The sequence below is a fragment of the Bos taurus genome, chromosome 12, assembly GCF_002263795.3.
Source record: "Bos taurus isolate L1 Dominette 01449 registration number 42190680 breed Hereford chromosome 12, ARS-UCD2.0, whole genome shotgun sequence".
Taxonomy (NCBI): Eukaryota; Metazoa; Chordata; class Mammalia; order Artiodactyla; family Bovidae; genus Bos; species Bos taurus.
The window spans coordinates 15540152-15566299 of NC_037339.1; the positions used below are offsets into that span (position 1 = coordinate 15540152).

General features: G+C 43.5%; 1 protein-coding gene across 1 annotated transcript; it reads left to right on the forward strand.

Annotated features, from left to right (window-relative positions):
• The first annotated feature begins 1238 nt into the window (after positions 1 to 1238).
• SLC25A30 (solute carrier family 25 member 30) lies at positions 1239 to 25370 on the forward strand. The gene is given in 10 exon segments (NM_001098895.2): positions 1239 to 1322; positions 11387 to 11501; positions 13368 to 13515; positions 15621 to 15715; positions 16709 to 16794; positions 18590 to 18685; positions 19354 to 19478; positions 21511 to 21649; positions 23269 to 23349; positions 24328 to 25370. Coding segments are annotated over 9 exon segments (876 nt in total). The 5' UTR covers positions 1239 to 1322; positions 11387 to 11437; the 3' UTR covers positions 24370 to 25370.
• The last annotated feature ends 778 nt before the right edge of the window (positions 25371 to 26148 follow it).

Sequence of the window (26148 nt, forward strand, 5' to 3'; positions counted from 1 at the left end):
GCAACTGCAACCCAGCACAGCCAAATAAATAAATATTAAAAAAAAAGATGACAGGATATACATAAGGAGGGGCTTTCACAGGTCACAAAAGGGAAATTCAAACACCACAAATAATATTGGTAGTTGGTTATAATAACTGGATTAAATTGAATTTTAAAGAATGCCAGAGTTCATGCTGTTATTCAAAAGAAGAGGAGACTTGTGAAGGGGAAGAGAAGGGGGAGAAAACAAATTACAGGTATCATCTGTTGCAGAGGGAGAGAGGATCTTTGTGGAGGACTGCCAGACCGCCCTTGACCAAGTGATCAGGCTTGACATGGACACAGAAGGATACTGTGTCTCTGGATGGAAATAAGACAGCATCACCTCTGACTTCTCTTACTAAAAAGTTTGACTTGCATCTAATTATAAACAATTCAATAACCCCATACTCTTAGATTCTAATATTGGCCTGGACTTTTCAAATATGTCAAAGTAATGGAAGATTTTTTTCATAGTACTGGAATTCCCTGGTTGCCTAGTGGTTAGGACTGGGTGTTTTCACTGTCGGCCTGCCAGGTTTGGATCCAGGGTTGGAATAACAAAGAACTGGCAAGCCAGCTTTAAAAAAAAAAAAAGAATACTAGTACTAGGGTAATCCTGGGTACATCTTGAACTGAAAAATAAAAATATGTGTGTGTGTGTGTATGTTTGTGAGCTTTAGGGACAACAAAAGAAATTTAAATATTGACAGTATATTGGGTTTGACTGAAACGGCATTAAATTTCTTGCTTATCCTGATGGTGAAGTATTTAGGGGGTGAAGCAGTGTTGTTTGCAACATTCCAATAATTCAGGGTGAAAAAAAAAACCCTATACAGTGAAAGAGAACGCAAATATTGTGAAATGTTAGCATTAAATGCAGTGCAGAGTCTACTGTACAAGTCTTCGGTTGGTTTATAAATTTTACTTTAAAAAGCCGGGTTTTAAATAAAAAGGGAGCAAGTTTACTTCTCCATGCAGAGGGCTCTTCATGGCTCTTAAGTTTCTGTTTCCCTGCGGCGTCGACCTCGAGGCCGTAGGAGGCGTCACCGCGACCGGGGCAGATACGAGGCCCGGGGTCCAGTCTGTCTACAGCCTGGTGGCCCCCTGCTGCCTGGGACGCTGCCTGGGCGTGGCCTGTGCCGGGAGAGGCCAATAGGAGCCGAGCCGGCGGGCGGGGCCGCGCGCAGGCCTCTGGGCCGCCCCCGCCTCTCTGATGCCTCTTTTCCAGCTCCCGCGCGGCCGCCGGTTCCGTCTGCTGCAGACCCCAGGACGGAGAAGTCTCAGGGCCGCCGCCGCCCGGTAAGTGCCTGGCCTTCCGGCCGCGGCTGCGCCGGTCGCCCCTCCTCCGGCCCGCCCCCACCCACCGGCGCCGGACTCCCGGGCCCCTACGCGACGGCGCTGCCTGGTCGGCCGCGGCCAGGAGGCTGGGGATCGGGGCCGGGTCCTGGAGAACCCCGGCGCGGGTGGGGCCTTCCCGGGGCTGCCTCTGCTCTCCGGCGCGCGTGCTGGGCCCGGCTTAGTGGGGCGCGAGGTTCCGGGGTGCGCCCCCCTCCTGGTGCTGCCGATGCTGCAGGAGGGCCGGTTCCTGGCTCTCATCTCTCGGCGGCATGGGGGGTGATTTCTCTCCCAGTGTCACCGAGATCAAGTGTGACGCCCGTCTTGCATCCCGGCGTGTGCGCCCTTGCAGCCGCGGTGCGTTTCACCTGCCTCTGCATCGCTCACACCTGCGATTCATTCAGGAGCGTGCAACCGGGGCCGGGCGAGCTGCGTAGTCTGGGAAAGGGCCCTCTCCTTTGAGTTGCTCCTGGAACACGCCAAGTTGTTCACGTTTTCGTGGACTGGTGGAAATTAATTTCCTCGTAAAGTTAATGTAGCTAAGGGTTTTAGCATAATTCTAGGCGTGATTAATTTCAGGTACAGCGGTTGCAGTGACATTGTTCCTGCGCAAGAATTGCTAAACGTGTCGTAGCCCTGCGAAAGTCTAGCTTCGTGCTCCTCCTGTTGCGAGAAAAGTTGAAAGGCGTAAAATTTGTTCTTGATTTTGCTGCTGCCACGCTTTGTGACTCAGTTAATTCATATGAGATAAGATAGATTCCTAAGACTCTTAAAATCCCACGTTTCATGCGTCTGATGAGCCTGTTTTTCGTCCTGTACCTTTAAAAAGAATGGGAAATAGGAAAAAACCGTGGAAGACAGCCCTGCGGGGAACAAAGATTTGTGAGCGCACCGAAGTTTAGAGACTGGATTGCGGTTTAAGATTGGGAACTGAAAAGGGAGCACTGTAATACTGAAAAAACTTACCCAGAGTTAATTATATAAGGGAAACTTGGAAAGCTTTCAGAAGTTCCGGCAGCAATTGCTGTATTTAATTACCTCTCTTTGCGGCTGTATAGATGCTGTAAGGGGAAGATAAATGCTAAAGTTATAGAAAATGTAATAGGTTATGTAACCTATCTTAAGTGTAGAGAGAATGCTTTGAATTCTTAATTTATATAGACATTTCCGCTTAGGAAACACTTTTTTGTTTATTAATAGTTAAGAAATGTTTATATACCCCCTTAGGAAAATCATAAATTTATTTTGAATATGTTGATTTCCTACCCTCCCACCCCCACCCCCACTTTTTATTGTATTCTTATTATTTGCGCCAATGTTTTTTTTTTAAACAGCCTTTGGAAAATAGTGTTTGGCTTTGTGGTACGTAGAGGAAGATCAGCTTTTCCCTCAGGGAGAGCTCAGTTTGAGTCCTTCATAGCTGTGTGACTTGGCAAAGTCACTTTCCCTCTCTGAGGCTGGCTGTCCTCAGTTGTGAAACGTGATGATGGTACCGATTGCATAAGGTCATGGAGATTAACCAAAACCTTTTATGTGGAAAACAGAGCAGTGCCTGACGTTAATACATGTCATGTATTAATAATGACGGCCATTGTTAGTACTGTGTTCACAGCTCAGAGAAGTGGTCTCTGGCTTTTAGTTTAGCTAGAAGGCGCCGACGGAAGAAGAGAGCAAAGAGATTAAGTGATTAACAGCCACTCCCCTTGCAGGACGCTAGAATTTTTGCAAGTTGTAAGTCCCTCCCTGAATCTCAGGCTGAACTACTGCTCAAACACTAGTGATTGCTAAGGGACACTTCAGTCTCCTTGACTGTGTTGGCCTTCAGTCTTGGCACTTGAGTAGAGTTGGGATTTCGCCAAAAATTGAACTAGCAAGTTAAGGAATGTGTGTGAGGAGAACCCCTCCAAAGAGAGCTCTAAAACAAAGAAATGGTTGAAATGCCAAACAGAGGTTTCCAGCCCCAGATAACTGAAGCCCAGTTACAACTAGCCTTGGCCAGTACGCTTACTGGACCTACGGGCCCCTCTATTCCAACATTAACCAGAATCTCTTCTTGTTTGGATGCTTGCCCAATTACTGATGCTTTTGGTGGTTATTTAAGCCCAGTTATTCTTTCTTTGACTCTGCAAACAATAACCTGGGAAGGCACGGTAGTCTTAACTGCTTAGGCATGTAGTCCTAGCTTTGGGAAAGGAAAAGAGAAGAGCCCCAAAGTTATTTTTACCCTACTTTTAGTTAACTTTTGTGTGTGTGTGTGTGTGTAATAAAGTTTTATTAAAGTATAAAGGAGATAGAGAAAGCTTCTGACATAGGCATCAGAAGGGGGCAGAAAGAGTACCCTTAATTAACTTTTAAACATCTTATTAATAGTTGAATAGAAAGTACTTTCCTACAGTTTAACCAGGAATACCAGAGGGACTCTGGTTTGTGGAAGATAAGGTATTGTGAGGGTACATCTGAATGGGAACTCATGGGTGTGTGATCAAAACTGTGGGAGGCCACTCCACTGCAATGCGGCACCCTAGCTGAGTGTTTGCATATGCGTATAACCCAGAACCTCTGGGTTTTAACATTATAACTAAAAAATCTAATATTAAAGCCAACAGAAAAAAAAAAGAGCCAAATCTCATTAAACTAGCAAAACAAAAGTATTGACAGGAAACCAGAAGATTTAATGGGTGAGATGGCATGAAGTCATATACAATACAGTTTTTTAAAAGCATTTTTAATTAGAGATGAGAAGGTAAAATCCATTTCCCATACATTTTTGCTGACGTTTTAGAGGATATCTTTTGTACTTCTGTGTGTGTGTATATTTTGTATGTATGCATTTCTGCAAACACTGCTAAAAATCACTGCTAAATAAGATGAATCAGAAGAACTGTCTGTAGGGTCATCACTGCCTGATCAACTACATAAGTTATTTAAGTGATAAGTATTCCAAGGCATTATTTGCCATCACTGTTTGACTCACTGATGCATTGGGGATGCTCCTGAGGCCCGCATTCAGTGGGTGAGGCCCTAGTATCTGTACTTGTAAGAAGCTCCTTAGACAGATTCAGTTCAGTTCAGTCACTCAGTCGTGTCCGACTCTTTGCAACCCCATGAACCGCAGCACGACAGGCCTCCCTGTCCATCACCAACTCCCGGAGTCCACCCAAACCCATGTGCATCGAGCCGATGATGCCATCCAACCATCTCATCCTCTGTCGTCCCCTTCTCCTCCTGCCTTCGATCTTTCCCAGCATCAGGGTCTTTTCCAGTGAGTCAGTTCTTTGCATCAGGTGGCCAAACTATTGGAGTTTCAGCTTCAGCATCAGTTTTCCAATGAATATTCAGGACTGATCTCCTTTAAGATGGACTGGTTGGATCTCCTTGCAGTCCAAGGGACTCTCAAGAGTCTTCTCCAACACCACAGTTCAAAAGCATAATTTCTTTGGCGCTCAGCTTTCTTTATAGTCCAACTCTCACATCCATACATGACCACTGGAAAAACCATAACTTGACTAGACGGACCTTTGTTGACAAAGTAATGTCTCTGCTTTTTAATATGCTGTCTAGGTTGGTCAAACTTTGCTTCCAAGGAGTAAGCATCTTTTAATTTCATGACTGCAGTCACCATCTGCAGTGATTTTGGAGCCCAGAAAAATAAAGTCAGCCACTGTTTCCACTGTTTCCCCATCTTTCTGCCCTGCAGTGATGGGACCGGATGCCATGATCTTAGTTTTCTGAATGTTGAGCTTTAAGCCAACCTTTTCACTCTCCTCTCTCACTTTCATCAAGAGGCTCTGTAGTTTTTCACTTTCTGCCATAAGGATAGTGTCATCTGCATATCTGAGGTCATTGATATTTCTCCTGGCAATCTTGATTCCAGCTTGTGCTTTCTCCAGCCCAGCATTTCTCATGATGTACTCTGCATATAAGTTAAATAAGCAGGGTGACAATATAGAGCCTTGCTGTACTCCTTTTCCTATTTGGAACCAGTCTGTTGTTCCATGTCCAGTTCTAAGTGTTGCTTCCTGACCTGCATACAGGTTTCTCAAGAGGTAGGTCAGGTGATCTGGGATTCCTATGTCTTTCAGAATTTTCCACAGTTTGTTGTGATCCACACAATCAAAGGCTTTGGCATAGTCAATAAAGCAGAAATAGATGTTTTTCTGGAACTCTCATGCTTTTTCCATGATCCATCGGATGTTGGCAATTTGATCTCTGGTTCCTCTGCCTTTTCTAAAACCAGCTTGAACATCTGGAAGTTCACGGTGCACGTATTGCTGACCTCAGATAGGTTGCTGCTGCTGCTGCTAAGTCACTCAGTCATGTCCAACTCTGTGCAACCCCATAGACGGCAGCCCACCAGGTTCCCCCGTCCCCGGGATTCTCTAGGCAAGAACACTGGAGTGGGTTGCCATTTCCTTCTCCAGTGCATTAGGAGCTGCTAAAAAGGAGTCCTGTGTTCCACTTAGCACATATAGTGTCTCAGCCAAGAAAATAAGAATCATAGAGGCCATGAGAGATGGGGAATGGTTAATGATTTCTTTTTGAAGTTGTTAGTTACAGCAGGCAGGTAGTTAGGTGTGAGTAGAGAAATGGAGGCAAGGGCCAGGTGGCAGGAAATCAAGCATCTTGTTAACAGCAAGGGTCCCTAGGCAGATAAAGGAAAACAGGAACCTTAAGACTGACAGGAAACGACACCATTTTGGGTGATAAGGGTCGGAAAAGCAGACAAAGAAAGGTGGGAAAGATGGGAATCACCTGCATCCAAATGTAATCCTTTGCTCTCTGTGCTCTCTTTACAATAGGGCTTCCCTGTGGCTCAGTAGTTAAGAATCCACCTGCCAGTGCAGGAGAGGCAGGTTCAATCCCAGGTGGGGAAGATCCCTTGGAGAAGGAAGTGGCACCCCACTCCAGTATTCCTGCCTGGAGAATTCCATGGACAGAGGAGCCTGGAGGGCTGCAGTCCATGGGGTCCCAAAGAGTCAGACACGACTGAGCAACTCAACAACAGCAAAGTCTTACAGATAAGAAGTACCCATCTTGCACTGATGCCATGACACTTCTGATCTGAGCTAAATCCCTAAGACAAAAATCCTTCTTCTCCTCAGGAAAATGGGGCTGGGATGAAAATCAGGGAATATGACCCCCAGGCTCGTCCTTCTCCAGTAAATATTGCACTCCTTTATTTGTATGCTCCTCGTGACCAGCTTGCCAAAGAAACTGTGGGTGGCAGCTCTTCGCCTGTAAGCCTACTCTCTCTCTTTGCTTAAATAAACTTTGACTTTACTTTCTTAATTTCTCTGCTTCATCTCCGAATTTTTTTGTTATGGAGAAAGAACCTCCAATTCACTGACCATGGGGTGATGGAATATTTTGGAACTAGATAGAGGCGCTGGTGGTGTGACTGTGAAGGTACTGAGTGCCACTGAGTTGTTTGCTCTGATGCTTTGTTTGTAGTAAGTGAATTTTGCCTCAGTAAAAAAAACTCTGGAAAAAATAATACCATTTGTATTGGAAAAATTAATTATCCCTATTCAGATGATCGGGAAATATCAATAACCTCAGATACACAGATGACACCACCCTTATGGCAGAAAGTGAAGAGGAACTGAAGAGCCTCTTGATGAAAGTGAAAGAGGAGAGTGAAAAAGCTTAAAGCTCAACATTCAGAAAACTAAGATCATGGCATCCAGTCCCATCACTTCATGGGAAATAGATGGGGAAACTGTGACAGACTTTATTTTCTTGGGCTCCAAAATCACTGCAGATGTTGACTGCAGCCATGAAATTAAAAGACGCTTGCTCCTTGGAAGAAAAGCTATGACCAACCTAGAGAGCATGTTAAAAAGCAGAGACATTACTTTGCTGACAGGTCTGTCTAGTCAAAGCTATGGTTTTTTCCAGTAGTCATGTATTGATGTGAGAGTTGGACCATAAAGAAAGCTGAGCGCCAAAGAATTGATGCTTTTGAACAGTGGTGTTGGAGAAGACTCTTGAGAGTTCCTTGGACTGCAAGGAAATCAAATCAGTCAATCCTAAAGGAAATCAGTCCTGAATATTCATTGGAAAACTGATGCTGAAGCTGAAACTCCAATACTTGTGTGGTCACCTGATGGAAAAAATTGACTCACTGGAAAAGACCCCGATGCTGGGAAAGATTGGGAGGATAAAGGCACGACAGAGGATGAGATGGTTGGATGGCATCACTGACTCGATGGACATGAGTTTGAGCAAGCTCCAGGAGTTGGTGATGGACAGGGAGGCCTGATGTGCTGCAGTCCATGGGGGTTGCAAAGAGTTGCACACGACTGAGTGACTGAACTGTTTCAAATTGACTACCTTCTGAGTGTTGTTAGGAGCTTCCCTGGTGGCTCAGATGGTAAAAGCGTCTGCTTGCAGTACAGGAGACCCAGGTTCAATCCCTGGGTCGGGAAGATCCTCTGGAGAAGGAAATAGCAACCCACTCCAGTACTCTTGCCTGGAAAATTCCGTGGATGGAGGAGCCTTGTAGGCTACAGTCCATGGGGTCTCAGAGTTCGACAAGTCTGTGCGACTTCACTTTCACTTGAGTATATATATTTCTAAGACTTTTCTCTTAAATTAAGCACATTTTTATTGTTTCTATGGTGTGTCTCATCAGTAGTATTCACAGCTGCTTAGTAGTATTTTCTCCTTAATTAAAACACCATCATTCCTTTTGATCATGTACAGCCTCAGGTAGTAGCAGAAAGAACATGAAACTTGGGATCAAGTTTGGGGGTTATAGGTTCATTTCTGCCCCCTTGGCCATGTGGCTTTGGACAAGGAAAGTTCCTAAAACTGGCTTTCCTGGTCTGTTTTTCTGTCCTATCCCAAACTTCTTGTGGGGGGATCCACTGAAATCATTTATATTGAGCACTTTTGTAATGGCAATCTGCAGTACTTCTGCATGTCACTGTTACATGGTTATTGTTTTGTTTTTTAACTTGAAGTCAGCAAAATTCAAGAATGGGTTGAGGACAGTACATGGATTATTGGATTTATTATTAATGTGTTTTACAGTGTGTAACTTACAGTGTTAATCATTATCTTACTTATGACTTCAGTAAGGTTAAGAATTAGTTAAGTACAAATATTAAACTTTAAGGATGTTAGATGAGTTTTTGGGAGCAGTGCTTGTTCTTTGGTACAAAAATACTTAAAACGTGTGTTTTTTTTTTTTTTAAACGTGATGATTCTTAAGTTCCATGCTTAGGGAGCCTTCTACTTTACTCATCTCTTCAGTTCAGTTCAGTTCAGTTGCTCAGTCGTGTCCGACTCTTTGCAACCCCATGAATCGCAGCACGCCAGGCCTCCCTGTCCATCACCAACTCCCGGAGTTCACTCAGACTCACATCCATCGAGTCAGTGATGCCATCCAGCCATCTCATCCTCTGTCGTCCCCTTCTCCTCCTGCCCCCAATCTCTCCCAGCATCAGAGTCTTTCCAATGAGTCAACTCTTCCCATGAGGTGACCAAAGTACTGGAGTTTCAGCTTTAGCATCATACCTTCCAAAGAAATCCCAGGGCTGATCTCCTTCAGAATGGACTGGTTGGATCTCCTTGCAGTCCAAGGGACTCTCAAGAGTCTTCTCCAACACCACAGTTCAAAAGCATCAATTCTTCGGGCGCTCAGCCTTCTTCACAGTCCAACTCTCACATCCATACATGACCACAGGAAGAACCATAGCCTTGACTAGACAAACCTTTGTTGGTAAAGTAACGTCTCTGCTTTTGCATGTGCTATCTAGGTTGGTCATAACTTTCCTTACAAGGAGTAAGCATCTTTTAATTTCATGGCTGCAGTCACCATCTGCAGTGATTTTGGAGCCCCCCAAAATAAAGTCTGACACTGTTTCCACTGTTTCCCCATCTATTTCCCATGAAGTGATGGGACCAGATGCCATGATCTTCGTTTTCTGAATGTTGAGCTTTAAGCCAACTTTTTCACTCTCCTCTTTCACTTTCATCAAGAGGCTCTTTAGTTCCTCTTCACTTTCTGCCATAAGGGTGGTATCATCTGCATATCTGAGGTTATTGATATTTCTCCTGGCAATCTTGATTCCAGCTTGTGCTTCTTCCAGGCCAGCATTTCACATGATGTACTTTGCATATAAGTTAAATAAGCAGGGTGACAATATACAGCCTTGATGTACTCCTTTTCCTATTTGGAACCAGTTTGTTGTTCCATGTCCAGTTCTAAGTGTTGCTTCCTGACCTGCATACAGATTTCTCAAGAGGCAGGTCAGGTGGTCTGGTATTCCCATCTCTTTCAGAATTTTCCACAGTTTATTGTGATCCACACAGTCAAAGGCTTTGGCATAGTCAATAAAGCAGAAATAGATGTTTTTCTGGAACTCTCTTGCTTTTTCCATAATCCATCGGATGTTGGCAATTTGATCTCTGGTTCCTCTGCCTTTTGTAAAACCAGCTTGAATATCAGGAAGTTCACGGTTCACATATTGCTGAAGCCTGGCTTGGAGAATTTTGAGCATTACTTTACTAGCATGTGAGATGAGAGCTAATGTCCATAAATGAGGAATAGATATCAGTTTATCAGTCTGCCAGGGTCCCCTTTGAATTCCTGTGTTTTCTCTTGGTTTAAGCAAGCCGATTGGCCATCTTGTGAACTGACATTAGTAGTACTTGTGTTAGGTCTCCTGGGAAGTACAGACCTGGGGAAACTCCCTGGATCTACAAAGTAAAAACCTTGGGCATATTGCTTACCGATGACTATAGTAAATTACTGGCCAAAAAGGTCATTCCAGTTTTTCCATATCTTATGAGAAACGCCAATGAACTTTTTGGTCAACTGAATGCAATTTTACTTTAAACTGACAAGAATTAAAGTTGATAGCAGATACACAGAAGTGGGGTAGTTTCCTTGTGTCTCTCTTTACTGGGCGCAAGCCCAGATTTGCCAGCTGAAATCCCGTGAAGCTGCAGAACATATAATGAATGTGGGGGCCTGGCTGTGGCAGGTGCGTGCGTGTGTGTCACAGTGAGTGAGGGCACGTAGCCTCAAAGCGGGGTGGAAGGCAGCCTTTGTGAGTGTCTGTTTTGTGTTAGTTTTAAAAAATATACATAATTTCCACAATAGGCCTAAAAGCTGGGCATTTTATTTTGCTTAGTGAATAAAGGTATGGGCTCTACCCCTGACTGGTTGCCTTGGATGTTTCGACGATGAAGAGGATGGAGAATTGAAAAACCTAGAGGTTAATAACTGGAGCTTTATGAATGAGGAAGGAAGTGATGGGGCTCTCACCCCATAGTTGGCCTCGTTTCTTCATCCCAGGCCTCCTCACAGCTAGTAGCATAGTATGGGTAAGAGAAGAGAGGTAACTTTATAAACTGGAAGTATACTGTGGCCATGCTAGGTCAATAATTATCATTTTAGCTTGTGACACTGGGTTGCAACATCTTGCTACTTCTGTGAATCTGAAGAACTTCATTTCCTCCCAGGAGGGACTCACTAAGACAGTGGAAAGCCAATAGCAAATATTTATTGAGTGTTGAAGAACAGGTTGAAGATAACACGGGCCACCCAGAAAATTGGCTTCATGTACCACACTATACACATACATGCATTTCAAGGTATTATTTTATTGGATTATTTATGGCCTCGGTGAGAATTAAGGCCACTTATAAAGTGATTTGGGGTTCAGGCGATAGGGTGCTTTGCTTTATAAGGTGAGGATCACCTTGGGAATTGTGGGGGGTTTCCATGGTAGCGTCTGGTGGCACCCTCATCTGATTCTGTGACCCCATGGACTGTAACCCGCCAGTTTCCTCTGCCCATGGGATTCTCCAGGCAGGAATACTGGAGTGTGTTTCTGTGACCTCCTCCAGGGGCCCTTCCCAACCCAGGGGTTGAACCTGGGTCTCCTGCATTTCAGGCAGATTTTTTTTTTACCATCTGAGCTACCAGGAAAGCCCATCTCCAAGTGAAACAGAAGTTTAAAAAAGAAACTGCCTGTGTGAGAAGTTCCATTGAAACGTCTTACTTTTGTGTCCAGGAAAAACCCCGTTGGAGGCTATGGTTCTGTGAACAACAGTCAGTGGTGAGCATGTCGGCCCTTAACTGGAAGCCCTTCGTGTATGGAGGCCTGGCCTCCATCACAGCGGAGTGCGGTAAGTAAGGAGCCCAGGGCGGAGGCTGGCCAGCTGCCTGCTGCATACCACGAGGCTTAGACTTTTGGTCACGATAATTGGATATTGAAAGACTTTCGGTGTGAATGTAGTTCAAACACAGAATCTGAGATTTTGAAACACTTCGTATTAGAATTTAAAATTTCTTTCTCCTCTTGGGAATCTTGTAAGACAAAATAGAGACTTTCTGGGTGGTCCATTGGTTGAGAATCCACCTTCCAATGCAGGGACATCAGTATTAAGATTCTGTACGTATGCCATGGGGCAGCTAAGCTCGCTTGTCACAAGGAAAGATCCTGCATGACGCAACCGTCATAAGACCCGATGTAGCCAAATAAATAAATATTAAAAAAAAAAAAAAGGTAAACAATGACTCTGACTGCTTATTAGCAGTTTAGGGTTCAAAGTTCAGTGGGGAGAAGGTTGAACCAGTTGCCCTAATGGAAGCCTCATGAATCACTGTTGACTGACATCTGTCCCCATTCTCCTTGTTGTCCTTCCCACTCTGTCCCTGTGAACACATTTGACTATAAAGAGGTTTAGGGAGCCCCACCATCTTCCCAAGCCAGAGGTGAGCGACCGTCATCGCGTCGTCGTGTTCCCATCATGCTCGTCCACGTCCTGCTGATGACTTCATCAGCTCCATCTCCCAGCACATCCCATTTGTTCCTTTGTTTATTCCTTGAATCATTCATTCAACACATGTTGGTGATTGGTGAGAATTCCCTGGCGGTCCAGTGGTTAGGACTTCCTGCTTTCACTGTCTGCGGGACCCGGGTTGATCCCTGGTCAGGGAACTAAGATTCCACAAGCCTCCTGCTGTGGCCTAAAGGAAAACAAAACAGAATGAAACCCACGTTGGCTGAGATGCTGCTGTGTGCCAGGTGCTAGGTGAGTCACTGCTGACCTGGGGTGACCGCAGGGACTGGAGCCGATGGGTTGGGACGCTGTAACCACTCACCCACCCACCCCTGCCTTCAGTTTCCTCTGTGGACTTATTGACACAGTGACTCACGGTTACTGTGTTCGGGGGTGTATATTTGGATGGACTCTCTCTTAGGTACCACATTAAACATTTTAGCCTATATTAAGAGTCACTTTTGGAGAAGGAAATGGCAACCCACTCCAGTCCTCTTGCCTGAAGAATCCCATGGACGGAGGGGCCTGGCGGGCCGTGGTCTGTGGGGTCACAGAGGGTCGGACACAAATGAAGTGACCAAGCAGCAGCAGCAAGAGTCACTTTTAGGCTGTAACACACAGTAAGAAACTCCTTTAGAAAAGGCATTTATCTCCATTCATATTGAATACAATATTAGCCTTCACATGTGTGAGAAATAGTAACTTTTATTTTATTTTTATCATTTTATTATAATTATTTTTTGGCCATGCTGCACAGCTCGCGGGATCTTAGTTCCCCGACAGGGGTCTGAACCTGGGACATAGCAGTGAAAGCACCGAGTCCTAACCACTGGACTGCCAGGGAATTCCCAGTAACTTAGATTTTAAAATGGATATCTTTTGTATATATGTTTATGTGTATATATGTATATATGTTTGTATAAAACATTCCAAGTACCTACTTTAGATAGCAGTGCAGCCTCTTCACATTCTATGTAGAAAAAGATGGGACATAAATACAAATATATGGAAAAGAAAATAGTTAATGTGTTTTTAAAAAAATCTTTTGATTCTTAATTTTTTTTAAAGTAAGTGGAAGACTGCAAAGTATCAAATTCTTAATTCTGCTTTTTAATCTGAATGTTTCCTCAGTAATAAGTCAGTGTTTATCCTTTATTTAGTGGAATTTCTTTCTCTTAAGTGAAATATTTCCTTCTGAAAAATTTTAAGGTACCTTTCCAATTGATTTAACCAAGACACGGCTCCAGATTCAAGGCCAGAAGAATGATGCAAACTTTAAAGAAATCAGGTATCGAGGAATGTTGCACGCATTAGTGAGGATAGGCAGAGAGGAAGGCCTGAAAGCGCTGTATTCGGGGTAAGTAGACGTTTCAAATGGACAGACTTCACACTGAGACTTCACAGAGAAAAAGTCCAGGTTCGGGGTGTATTTGAAAAGAGCAAGTAGCAATGGTTGATTGTTTTCATTTCAACTTTGCTTTCTACATGTTTTGTATAGTGAATGTTGTGGTAAAACTTTTTACTATAGTCAAATACAGATAATGGTACAAAAATTACATTTGTTTTGAAACGTTCTGTAGTTCATTTTTTTCCTCTTCCCCTTGGCTATTACCGAGCTTTTTACCATAACAAAAATGATGTTGTATTCTCCGTGGACAAGAATTGCAGTGAACAGCTTTGCTGTAGTCCAGCGTTTAGTGAACATTGTGTTGTAGGCGCTGGATAGGAAAGTGATTAAGAAGGGACCCTGCCTCTATCAGAGGCCCTGCAGGAGGTTATTCTTTCGGATGATTTAAACGAAGGGAGATTGGATGAAAGGGGCTTCCCTGGTGGCTCAGTGGTAGAGGATCTGCCTGCAATGAAGGAGATCTGGGTTTGATCCCTGAGTCGGGAAGATCTGGAGAAGGGATTGGTTACCCGGTGCTGTATTCTTGCCTGCAGAATCCCATGGACAGAGGAGCCTGGTGGGCTACAGTTCATGCGGTCACAAAGAGTTGGACACGACTGAGCGACTAACACTTTCACTTTAATAAAAGGGCTGCTTAAGGGTTAAGGGAACAATTGAAGGGTTACCTAGAAACTGGCAAAATGAGAAATTGTTACCGAGGCTGGGACCAAAGGAACAGGGAGAAAAGAACAGTGTTAGCAGAGCCTCCCAGGGCTGAAGCCTTGAAGGAGCCTGTAGGAGCAGTAGAGGGATGCTCTGCTAGTGCCTGGGGAGAGGAGGAAATCCTCTGCTTCTTCCTGTCCCTCCTGCCCTCTCTTCCACCTTCTACCTGCTGACTCCTCCTGGAATCGGCTAGCAAGGGAGAGGGGTGGTAGTCCAGCAGCAGCTCCTGCCCTGAAGGAACTGTGTAGGGCAGAGCATCCACATAGTGTGTGACCTCACCCATGGAGTGATGGGAAAGGAGGAGACGCGCTGATGTCTCTTCCGGTTCTGGCGAGTATGCAAACGGAGGTTCTGTTCCTTGATCTAGGACCCAGGAGAGGAGAGCGGGTCGTTCGGACGTGAGGGTAATTAGCTCAGCGTGAACTCTTGCTCTGGTGGTAGGTGTAGGGCGTGTGAGTTGAGAAATCTGGGAAGCAGGTGGAAATGCATCCTAGAATCAGGGTTGGAAACATGAGTTCAGGAGTCAGCAGTCTTTGGGCAGCTGAAGCCATGCAAGTAGATGAGCTCATCTGGTAAGTGTGTGGAGCCAGGAGAGAAGAGAGGAAGGACAGAATCCCCTGGCCCCTCAGAGGACAGAGGTAGGATGCGCAGAGAAAGGAGAGGAATGGAAGAGGCTTAGGGAGGAGATGATTGTAAGCAGGGCCAAGGGTGGACTGGAGCAGATACCACAAGGCGAAGGGGCTTCATAAGATGCTGATTGAAAACCATCATTTGATTTAGTAATTGAGATGTCCCCTGGGCTCATTTTGGTGGGACGGGGGGAGGGGGGCGGATATTGATGGAGAGGTTGGAGGGAAGCCCAATTGCAGCCTAAGAAGAAGTGGTAAGTGTGGCAGGAGAACCTGGGAGTGTGAATGCCAGGTGATTATGAGATTGGGGAGGGTCCCTGGAAGGAGAGGGAATAACTGGAATAGGGCCCCCAGGGAGGTGGGTGGTGAACTTCAGAGAAGCCCTGGAGGGTGCTGACAGAGGCCAGATTTCATAGGGACTCTGTCCCAAGAAAGGAAAGCCCTCCACGATCAGGGAAATGGAACTCTGTGTTCACGTGTTCGTGAACGTTTTCACTGAGGATAAATACAGTGTGCTGAGCTGTCACTTAGGGAGCTAATAACTTGCACACATTTGACTGAACCCCCCTGTGTTTTTGCTGGATTTCGAACTTTTAAGAGAAATCCATCTTTGTGTAGTTTGCGGAAGGCAGACTGCATGCTTGTGTCCCTTGTGTGCATCCTCTAGAAGATTTTCAGTGACTCTTAAGAATTCCTGTGTCCCTTTGTCCCTTGGTTTGGCAGGATCGCCCCGGCAATGTTACGCCAGGCTTCCTATGGCACCATCAAGATAGGCACCTACCAGAGCTTAAAGCGGTTATTTGTCGAGCGTCCAGAAGGTGAGTGGGGAATCCTTTTTCCACTTATGGACAGGAGGTGGGTTGTTTAGTCTTTTTACTCAAGTGGTTTACGAACAGAGGAGAACTTTGGGCATAAAGTCTAAACAAATTCTGCCTAAAGCATGTCAGCATTAGCTGAATTTAGGAGGGTAACAGTTAAAAAGAGCAATTTACAAGCTTCTTAATGAGTTACTTCCACAACATCCAGACTAGGGAGTATGTCATTATAGTTCTAGCCTACTTAAAATTCTCTAAAATCCTAGGACTTATCACCTATTTTTCAGGAAAGCAGGCTGTATTTCTTAGTGTTAAGAACTCTGATTTGATTTGATTTTATTGCTGGTTGATTCTTTGACTTTGCTTTAATCCATAGAAGTTTCTATCTGTTTCACAAAGGAATGAGCACCCGTCACTCTTGGGTGAGAGCTGTGAGCAGGAGCAAAGCTGCTTTAAAGTGCGTCAGTGTATTCCAAATAAGTATGGTGTGCTTGAAAGTTTTATCTCCACGTTATCTCATAGGGTATCTTCTGTTCTCTTACCATGGTGTACTACCTCATCTTATTTACAATAGTTATATTTACACACACGAGTGAATTGATGGGTGGTTACTTTTCCATGATAATTCACATTCCTTCTTAGGTTTCAAGAAATTTTGCTATGGGACTTCCCCTGGAGGTCCAGTAGTTATGACTTTCACTCATAGAACTTGGGTTCAGGCCCTAGTTGGACAAGTAGGATCCTGTAAGCCAAGTGGTGCAGCCAAAAAAAAAAAAAACAGAATAAAAAGAAGTAACTAAAAAAAAATGAAGTTTTTCCTGAGAAAAATCTCTTCTGCCAACAAAATCCCAAATTCTTTTAAAATCATTTACTTTGTTAAGCATATATTTCTTTATTTTCCTAAGTGAACAAATGGTATGTAAGTGAATCTCATTTGTATATGCATTACATGAAGAGTTCTGTATATGTGAAAAGTCAAATAATGTGTCTTTGCAGATGAAACCCTTTTGATAAATGTGGTCTGTGGGATTCTCTCTGGAGTCATATCCTCAAGCATTGCTAATCCAACGGATGTTTTGAAGGTAGGCAGCCCTATATTTTGGGCTTCCCTCATAGCTCAGTTGGTAAAGAATCTGCCTGTAATGCAGGAGACCTGGGTTCGATTCCTGGCTTGGGAAGATCCCCTGCAGAAGGAAATGGCCACCCACTCCAGTATTCTTGCCTGGAGAATTCCACGGACAGAGGAGCCTGGCAGGCTACAGCCCATAGGGTCCTAAGAGTCCAACACGACTTAGCGACTAAACCACCACCACAGCCCTATAACCTTCAGGCACACTCTGCTTTTTCTTAATGAGATCAACACTCAGATCATGAAAATTTGAGAATATAACACTGTGCATGTGCGAGTCTGTTTACAGTTTTAGTGCTGGGAAGCTTCTAACTTAGAAACCTGCATTAGGGGGTTTCCCACTGGTACAGGTGAGCTCACGAGTAGAGCCCCTTCTTGGAGACTGTGGTGATTTGGGAGGTTTTGGTGACTAACCAGAGAAAAACATTTAGGCTTGGATGCATTTCACTTGTCATTGAAAATCTCCTGTGTTTTATTGGTTCATGAAAATAGGTGGACTGCAAGTTTTACACCAGTCGAGGCTGCACATTGGTGACCCTTTCAGAAGGCATTACGTTATCCATTAATCTGACTCCAGGAAATAATAAAGAAAATATTTACTTAACCACAAGTAGACATACCTTATTAGATGACCTTGCCGACAGTACCAGGATACAGCCTTCTTAAATCCCTTGGGACTAATGAATTAAAATCAGTTAGGTGCACGTCCTTGTTTGAACCGTCTCAAGTTTTCCCTTTCCTTCCCTCCCTCTCCTTCTCCCCCATTATTGCAAGCAGCATTCATGATGCTCCTGCTTTGTGCCAGTTGGTGCCCTGTGTACTTAGAATCCAAGAATGACTAAGGCAAGGACCCCGCCTGCAGTCTTCAGTCTCATAGGAGATTCTGATAACATCAAAGCTGTGCACGGCAGGGACGCTGCAGTTACACAGGTGCAAAGAGAACTAGTAGGCTCTGAGTTTACCCCGTGCTGGGGCTAGATCGCTGGAGAAAAGTTTCCGCACTCATTCACCTCTTACATGTGTGGAGAGGCAGTTTCCTGCATTTTGTCTTATTTTCGCATGTTACCATGGCAGTAGCAATCACCTTTAGAGTTAGAGGTAAATGCGTGTGCTCCCTCAGACAAAATAAGGTACCAGTTTTTAGTGAAAAGTCCCTCTTTATTTTTAAAAACGTGGAGAGCTACATCAAACGTTATTTTTATGTTGGCATCTCGGTCATGTGAATTCCATGGCTGTGGTAAAGTTCACTTGTAAGTTCAGAGTGTGATGGCGTCACATGGCTGTCCTTTGGCCAGCACGTCCGCATACCTTTCGGTTTGGCTGGAGGGAAATAACAGTGGCTTGGAGTAACTAATTTAAGAAGAGTGCTTGCCCATGCTTGATGCTGCCAGGCACACTGGATACTCATTAATTATGTGAAGTCTTAAAAATTAACACTCAGAGTCTTTCTTTCCTGCTTAGTAACCTAGAGGAAAATATGCCATTTTCTTTCCATTTCAAAAGACTATTATTAATAATAATAATTTTGTTTTGACACTTAACTCTGGACTTTCCTCGATGCTTTTTGATGATTCCAAAGTACCTAAGAACCAATCCATATAAACTTAAGCTAGCTTTATAGTAATATATATGGTACAGTTTTTTTCTTTTAATGGTTATTAAACAGCAGGTTGATTTTTTTTTTTTTTTTCCCTGAATTTGGGGAGAAACATGCTAGTTTCTTTCTCACGTTAGTCTTTAATCTCTAGATACGGATGCAAGCTCAAAGCAGCACCCTTCAAGGAGGAATGATAGGCAACTTCATTAACATTTACCAGCAAGAGGGCACAAGAGGACTGTGGAAGGTGAGCTGACTTGGTTCTTTTTCTTTTAAAAAAAAAAAAAGGTTTTTTTTCCCTATTTCCATTATTTTATCTAATCCAAATGGCATAAGGCAGTAACTGAACAATGACGTCTGCCCTTGAAGGGATCTTCTTCCTTAATTTCCTTAATTTGTAAAATGAAAACTTGTCATGATTTTACATCAGGAATGTGCCATGATTTTACAGTAACTTTTGTGCAATTCACATGGAAGAAATGCTATGAAGGCTGAATTTTTGTTTTTTTCTGTTTTAAGTTCTTAGGGAGAAGGGCTTACAGTTATCTTGGGTTTTTTTCAGTGGTATGGTTTCATGGCTTCTCTGAAGACCGTTAATCAGGCGCTGGTATGGAATGCTATTTCCTAGTGTTCTAGGGACTGTCAGTTCATAGAATGGATCCAAAAGGCGATCCAGTCCCATTCTCTCCGTACATCTGAGGAAACCGGAGGCGCTGAGCCGTGACTTGTCTTGGTGAAGGTCGTACAGTTAGTACCAGAATCAGAATTAGACTTTGGAGCTTCTGACTTCTTACCCTCTACTCTGCATTTTTCTACTCTGTCACTCTGCATTTCTACCCACCAGCAGGCAGACATAAAAATTGGCCATCGTTTGGGAGAGATGTTTGAATCTTCATTATTCATGTTTTTACCCAGGGCGTGTCCCTTACTGCTCAGAGGGCTGCTATTGTGGTCGGCGTGGAGCTGCCAGTCTACGACCTCACCAAGAAGCATCTGATTCTCTCAGGCCTGATGGGAGACACCGTGTATACCCATTTCCTGTATGTTTATAGATTTTTTTTTTAATTAATGTTTTAGGTATGCATGACTTTAGAGTGGAAATTTGCTACAAATTTATAGACATTTTAAAGAAAGTTTATTATGAAAGTATCATATTCTCATATTTGAAAATTATGGTACAGAAGTAAAGCAGGAAAAGGTACAATAAGCCTTTATCCTTTTACCTAGGTAGCCATTGTTAACTGTTTGATATGTACCTTCAGGTTTTTCTATGCACGTGTAAGTACGTCTACAAAAATAGATTGCTGTGTTGTGCTCAGGCGTGTCGACTTTTTACGACCATGTAGACTGTAGCCCGCCAGGCTCCTCTATCCATGGGATTCTCCAGGCAAGAATACTGGAGTGGGTTGCCATGCCCTCCTCCAGGGGATCTTCCCAACCCAGGGATCTAACCTGAGTCTCCTGCGTTGGCAGGTGGATTCTTTAGCATTGAGCCACCAGGAAAGCCCCACAAAAGTATTATTATATGTGCTTTATTATGCATCTATGATCGTGTTTAGCATTCTTTTATTTTTATTTTTATATTTAAAAATTTTTTTCAACTTTATTGAGGTGTAACTAGCAAGTAAAATTGTAAGATATTTAAAGTGAACAATGTGATTTGATACATATGTGAATTGTGAAATGATTACCCCCATCCAGTTAATTAACACATCCATCATTTTGTGTGTGAGAACAAAATTATTCTACTCTCGTAGCAAATTTAAATTATATATAATACTGTTATCCACCATAACCACCATATTATATATTAGACCCTCAGACCTTATTCATTTATTATTATTTTTTTAAATTTTATTTTATTTTTAAACTTTACATAATTGTATTAGTTTTGCCAAATATCAAAATGAATCCGCCACAGGTATACATGTGTTCCCCATCCTGAACCCTCCTCCCTCCTCCCTCCCCATACCATCCCTCTGGGTCGTCCCAGTGCACTAGCCCCAAGCATCCAGTATGGTGCATCGAACCTGGACTGGCATCTCGTTTCATACATGATATTTTACATGTTTCAATGCCATTTCATTTATTATTTTTAAAATTAATTATTTTGGAGTATAGTTGCTTTATAGGGCTTCCCAGGTGACTCAATGGTAAAGAATCCACCTGCCAATGCGGGAAACTCAGGTTCGATCCCTGGGTCAGAAAAGTTCCCTAGAGAATGAAATGACAACTCACTCCAGTACTCTTGCCTGGGAAATCCCATGGACAAAGGAGCCTGGGGTAGCCAAAGAGTCAGACCAGAACTGAATGACTAAACAACAGCAAGTTGCTTTATGAGACCCTCTTCATCTTAAAACTGAAAGTCTGTGTGCCTTTCCCAACCTCTTCCCTGTTTCCCCCACCCCTAGCTCTCGCAGTCACTTTTCTGCTCTGTTTCTATGACATCTGGCAACTTTGGAGACTGTTGTGATTCTTAAGCCTCAGCTGGACAGGGAGTGCCAATGACATCTCCTGGGGAGAGGCTGGTGAACCGTGTATGTCTTACACTGCACAGGAAAGACCTTCACAACACAGAATTATCTGTTCAAAGTGTTAGTAGCTGCGAAGCTGTGAAACCGACTCTTGAGTTAGTTGATACCAGGACTGGTCTATGGTCCAGGTATCAGTTTAGTGCTACCATGGGCCCCCAGTGGGCATTATATTACAGTGAGGAAATCTTTTTCTCTGATCTCTTAGAACAGGGTAGTTATGATACAGCTAAAATTACTCTGATGTCTGTTTAGAGGTGAATAGATAGATACAATAGCTCATCCTTGGAAGATGTTCCTTGTATGTTTCTGTATTCCTTCCTGTTTCCATGACAGTCCAGAACCTCAAAGGTATTGTTAGCCGGGACTGGGATTTATAAACCAGGATAAACAGTGCTGGTGTTTGGAAGTCTGTGTAGCGCTTTAGATAGGGTCCTTATTCACGTGTATTCTGTCCAGTGTTACCTGTTACATGTTAACCTAATTGGGGGGAGGCCGTTTCCTGCCTTTGATATGCTTTTCTAATGGTCTCTTCTTACAGCTCAAGCTTCACCTGTGGGCTGGCGGGAGCCCTGGCCTCAAACCCTGTGGATGTGGTGAGAACGCGTATGATGAACCAGAGAGTCCTCCGAGATGGCAAATGCCCTGGCTACAAAGGTACCCTGGATTGCTTGTTACAGGTGAGTGGGGTTGTCCGTCCGTACCCTGTTGCGAGTTCTTTCTGTGGCTTCTTGGCTTCCATGTCATCCTCTGAAGAGTTTCTCTTCATGATTTAAATACACAAGGGTTTGGAGCCCGATGAACCTCTGGTTCTGTCACTGGTAATCCTGTGACTCTGGTCCATACAGACAGTGTGCACCTCAGCCTCCTCACAAGTGGCACAGTGGTACCACCCGTGTCACGGGATTATTATAAAAATCATTGTGCTAATACTGCCGAAATAGTTAGCGTGGTGCCTGGAGTAATGTTAGGTAGAAATATTATATATGTTTGTAATAAGTATAAGCATAGTAATAAAGCCTTGTTCATAGAATATGATATATTAATATAAGGGACACTAGTGAAATAAGCACATTTACTTAGTCTTCAACATTCTGTGGATGGCTTCTGTCTGTGAATCTGCCCCCCAAATACGTGTATACATGTATGTATATTATTTTTTTTTAATATATTTTATTTTTTAACTTTAGTTAAAAAATTGGTTTTGCCATATATCAACATGAATCCGCCACAGGTATACACGTGTTCCCCATCCTGAACCCTCCTCCCTCTTCCCTCCCTGTACCATCCCTCTGGGTCGTCCCAGTACACCAGCCCCAAGCATCCAGTGTCGTGCATCGAACCTGGACTGGCGATTCGTTTCATATATGATATTATACATGTTTCAATGCCATTCTATATTATTTTTAAATTTATATTTATTTAATCAAAGAAGTATCTAAGTTTTGAGGGCTTAATATAACTAAGATGAGTGGTGCCCTAAAGCCTAGAGATGGTACAGAGTATTTGCCTAAAACGGGCTTTTATAAATACAAAATCTAAATTAATATTTAGAAATGAAAGTTCATTTTTCTTCTGTCTCTGCTCTGCTGTGAAGGGTGAGAAAATACTCATATTTTCTGTGATGGCAGTAGAACTGTGTCTGCTTCCAGAATATATCACCTTCCTGTTGAGTCAAACTGGAATGAATATCCTTCATTCAGACATCTCTGAAAGGAAACCATGAATCTTAACCTTAATTCTCGGTTTAAATAACTGGGCCTACTGTTGATGAGTAGATGAAAGTTTGCGACTGTCTCTGCTACCGGACTGCCAGCAGCCAAAGATGAGGGACCACTTCTGTGGTTGCTGTTTTCCATCATGATGCTGGCACACCCCTAGACTTCAAAATGAAGCAAAAATACTTAATGTTGCCTATCCAATCACATCAAGTAAAGGTCCCCTGAATTATATCTTTATCACTGTCGCCTCCCTTTCTAATTTATGACCTGTTGTGAGTCCACATGGCAAGGAGGCAGTAGACTCTAGTTTGGAGTTAAATCTCACTTCTTCTTCATCCAGCTCCTGTTTGCTCTGGGTGTGGGATGGTTTGGTACAGAGCCTGAGTCCTCACCTAGGCAGGAAGCTTTAAAGAACAAAGAAAGGCAGTGGGCAATGATTTTGTAGATAGTCCTTCCAACAGAATTTTATTTTTAAGAAAAACAGACCAGTTCAGTTCAGTCTGACTACTAATTAAGGCATATTTGACATAATTGGGAAGTTGGATGCTAACTTCTTTTTCCCCCCTCCCTTCTAACAGACATGGAAGAATGAAGGGTTTTTTGCTCTATATAAAGGGTTTTGGCCAAATTGGTTGAGACTTGGTCCTTGGAATATTATTGTATCCTTTTCTGTTGCAGTAGATCTGAACAAAGATATACCTAAAGAATGTTGTTTGCATAAACTGTCGGGTTATTAATTATAATTAAAAGATTTTTTTCTCTTTTGAATTCTTCTCATTCAAGAAGTTAACTATTCAGTTTCTTTATACACAGGTAGAAAGTCTCTCTGCCAGCCTCTGTGAAACTTGGTTTAATGATGGTGTTCTTGAAAGCCAATGATATCAGTGAAAACCTTTATTTAGACTCTGCTCTAGGAGCTGAGTTTGTTTTTTATTTCAGAGAGAGACAAGGACTTATTTATTTATTCTGTAAATCCCTGGCCACCCTTGGGCAGGATGTGGCTTGGCAGCTATGTTATAGAATGCTCGAGAGTGCCCAATGATGGGAATTAGCTTCTGAATTATTTGCCTGATTAGCAGTTTGTCCTCCATGCCAAAGTGAGAGGCAGGAAAGAAACGGCAGTTTATTAGGAATGAAAGGGCAGAATTATGAAGTAGGAGATGTTGGTTTCTACCAGTTTTGTTCTACTTAAAAAAAATTTGTTTATTTTTAACTGAAGGATAATTGCTTTACCACCCTTGTTCCTCATTATCTGTGCCTCCCTCGCATGGAAGCTTGCCTACCGGCCACCCTGGAGGAGAACTTCCCAGGGTTGCTGCCTTCTCTTACAGACTTCACTACTCTTATAGTCTTCCCCAACATTAGAAAACTAGCAGTGTGGATGTACTCCCAGAGGCTGTTGCAGCTGATGCAAGGGATTTGTGTGCCTCAACTGTGATCTGTCTCTTCCAGGCCGATCTTGGGAAGGCTCCTTGGGAGCTCTTTTGGGGTGGTTGAGGATGGAGCCCTCGTGTTTCATCATGCCCCCAGCACATGGTCTGCCCAGACACGTTTGTTAGGAGGCGTGTGCTATTTGTGGGTCGGTTTTGATACGTTAAGATGGCATAAAATGTCAGCCTTAACTAATACACCTGCAGTTCTTTGTGACCTATGAGCAGCTGAAGAAACTGGATTTGTGACAATCAAGCCTGCATGAGACATCCTCTGAAAACGCTCACTTCTGAAATAGCGAAGCCTCCTGTCTTTCCCACTGCTTCTCACTGCTTGGCCTGCCACAGATTAAGGTGTGAGCGAGCAACAGGTGAGGGCTGGGTTAGCTTGGATCGCTGTGCCCCGGCATCGGATACTCTGCACCAAATGTTAACGGCCTCGACTGTAACATCTAGACACTAGTCCTTACCATTCAAGTGCCCTTCGACGTCAAAGATAACAGGAAGTGCATGTTTCTTGCTAAAGAAAACTTGCATGAAGGTCAGGAACTGTGAACCATTTCCTTCAGGCGAAGAATAACTCCTGGAGCACCTCAGCTCATAGCCAAGACTCCCAGACTGTTCTGAAGAAGCTCTTTGGAACCGTGGGACGGAACGTCTCAGACGGTGTTACTGTTCCTGAGCTTTTGGGGGGCTTTGGCTTCGTGTCTGCTGAAGAAATTCACACATGGAGATGTGATGTACCCCAAGTATAAACAGGGCGGGTTAGAGATCGCTGGAACATTGCACTGCTTTGTAATTTCCTATTTTGGCAGGATCTTTCACTTATAATAAGTGACTTTTAAGCCTTTCACCACCCTTTGTGAGGAATTGTTACAAAGTATTACCATCTGAACTCATGATGGTGTGAGAGGTTGGCTTGGGAGGTAGCAAAGTCTGTGTTGTGGGAGGTGTGTTTAAGCAACTTGGGTTCTGTCCTAGCTAATGGTAGTACTGGGTTGGCCAGAACCTTTGCTCAGGTCGTAAGAGCGTGGGGAAAATCCGAACAAACTTTTTGGCCAAGTCAATAATTTGTGATATTAGCAAAGTTTCTGTGTCCCAGTCTGTACAATGGGGATAATAACATGTATTGATACTGAGTGTCAGGTGAAGAAAACAGTAGCTCCTACTACTGGCCTTGTAGCATAAGTGTCTTTACATCATGATGTCGTATAGCCATAATTCCAAAATAAATAGTTCCTGTGTGTGAAGAGAGTCGTTTTATCGTGAACTTCTCCCAAGGGAGGTCCTGTGATAAAACTCTTGTGAAAGAAAGAGGCTAACGTTCTGTTGTTTCCCTTAGTGAAATGTAGCAAGTTAATCGAAAAGTTGATTTTTTCAGATTTCCCAGGTTTTACTTTAGTTTTGGTCATGTTTGTTAAAATATTTCCTGTCTTGGATTTCCTTATCAGTTTGGATGGAAAATCCTTGCTTGAAATTTGAAAAGCAATATTTTTGTATACCTAGAGTCTGATAAGAGGTATATAATAGCTTCCTTCTTTTCTTCTAAAGACAGGATATCATTCTTCTTTCTCGTCTTTTATCTTACTCTTTTCAAAATAAAAAGTGACTCTGAGAGAGTCCCAGGACCTTTATACTTCTAGAAGACATCCCTAGAAAAGGAAATATATTCAGCATTCACTTGGGTAGCGTTGGTTCTACCCTTAGAGTGTGCTCAGTCATGTCCAACTCTTAACTACCCCATGGACTGTATCCTGCCAGGCTCCTCTGTCCGTGGGATTCTCCAGGCAAGAATACTGGAGTGGGTTGCCATTTCCTCCTCCAGGGGATCCCCCCGACCCAGGGGTCGAACCTGTGTCTCTTGTGTTGGCAGGCAGATTCTTGACTGCTGCGCCACCTGGGAAGCCCTGTGAGAGTACCAGTAAATACGTCCTCCCTGGGGCTCCAGGACAGTCACCTCTGCCATATATGCAGGTTCCCAGTCCGTCCAGCCCCTGGACTGCTTCCTCCTTCAAAGCAGAATAGAAG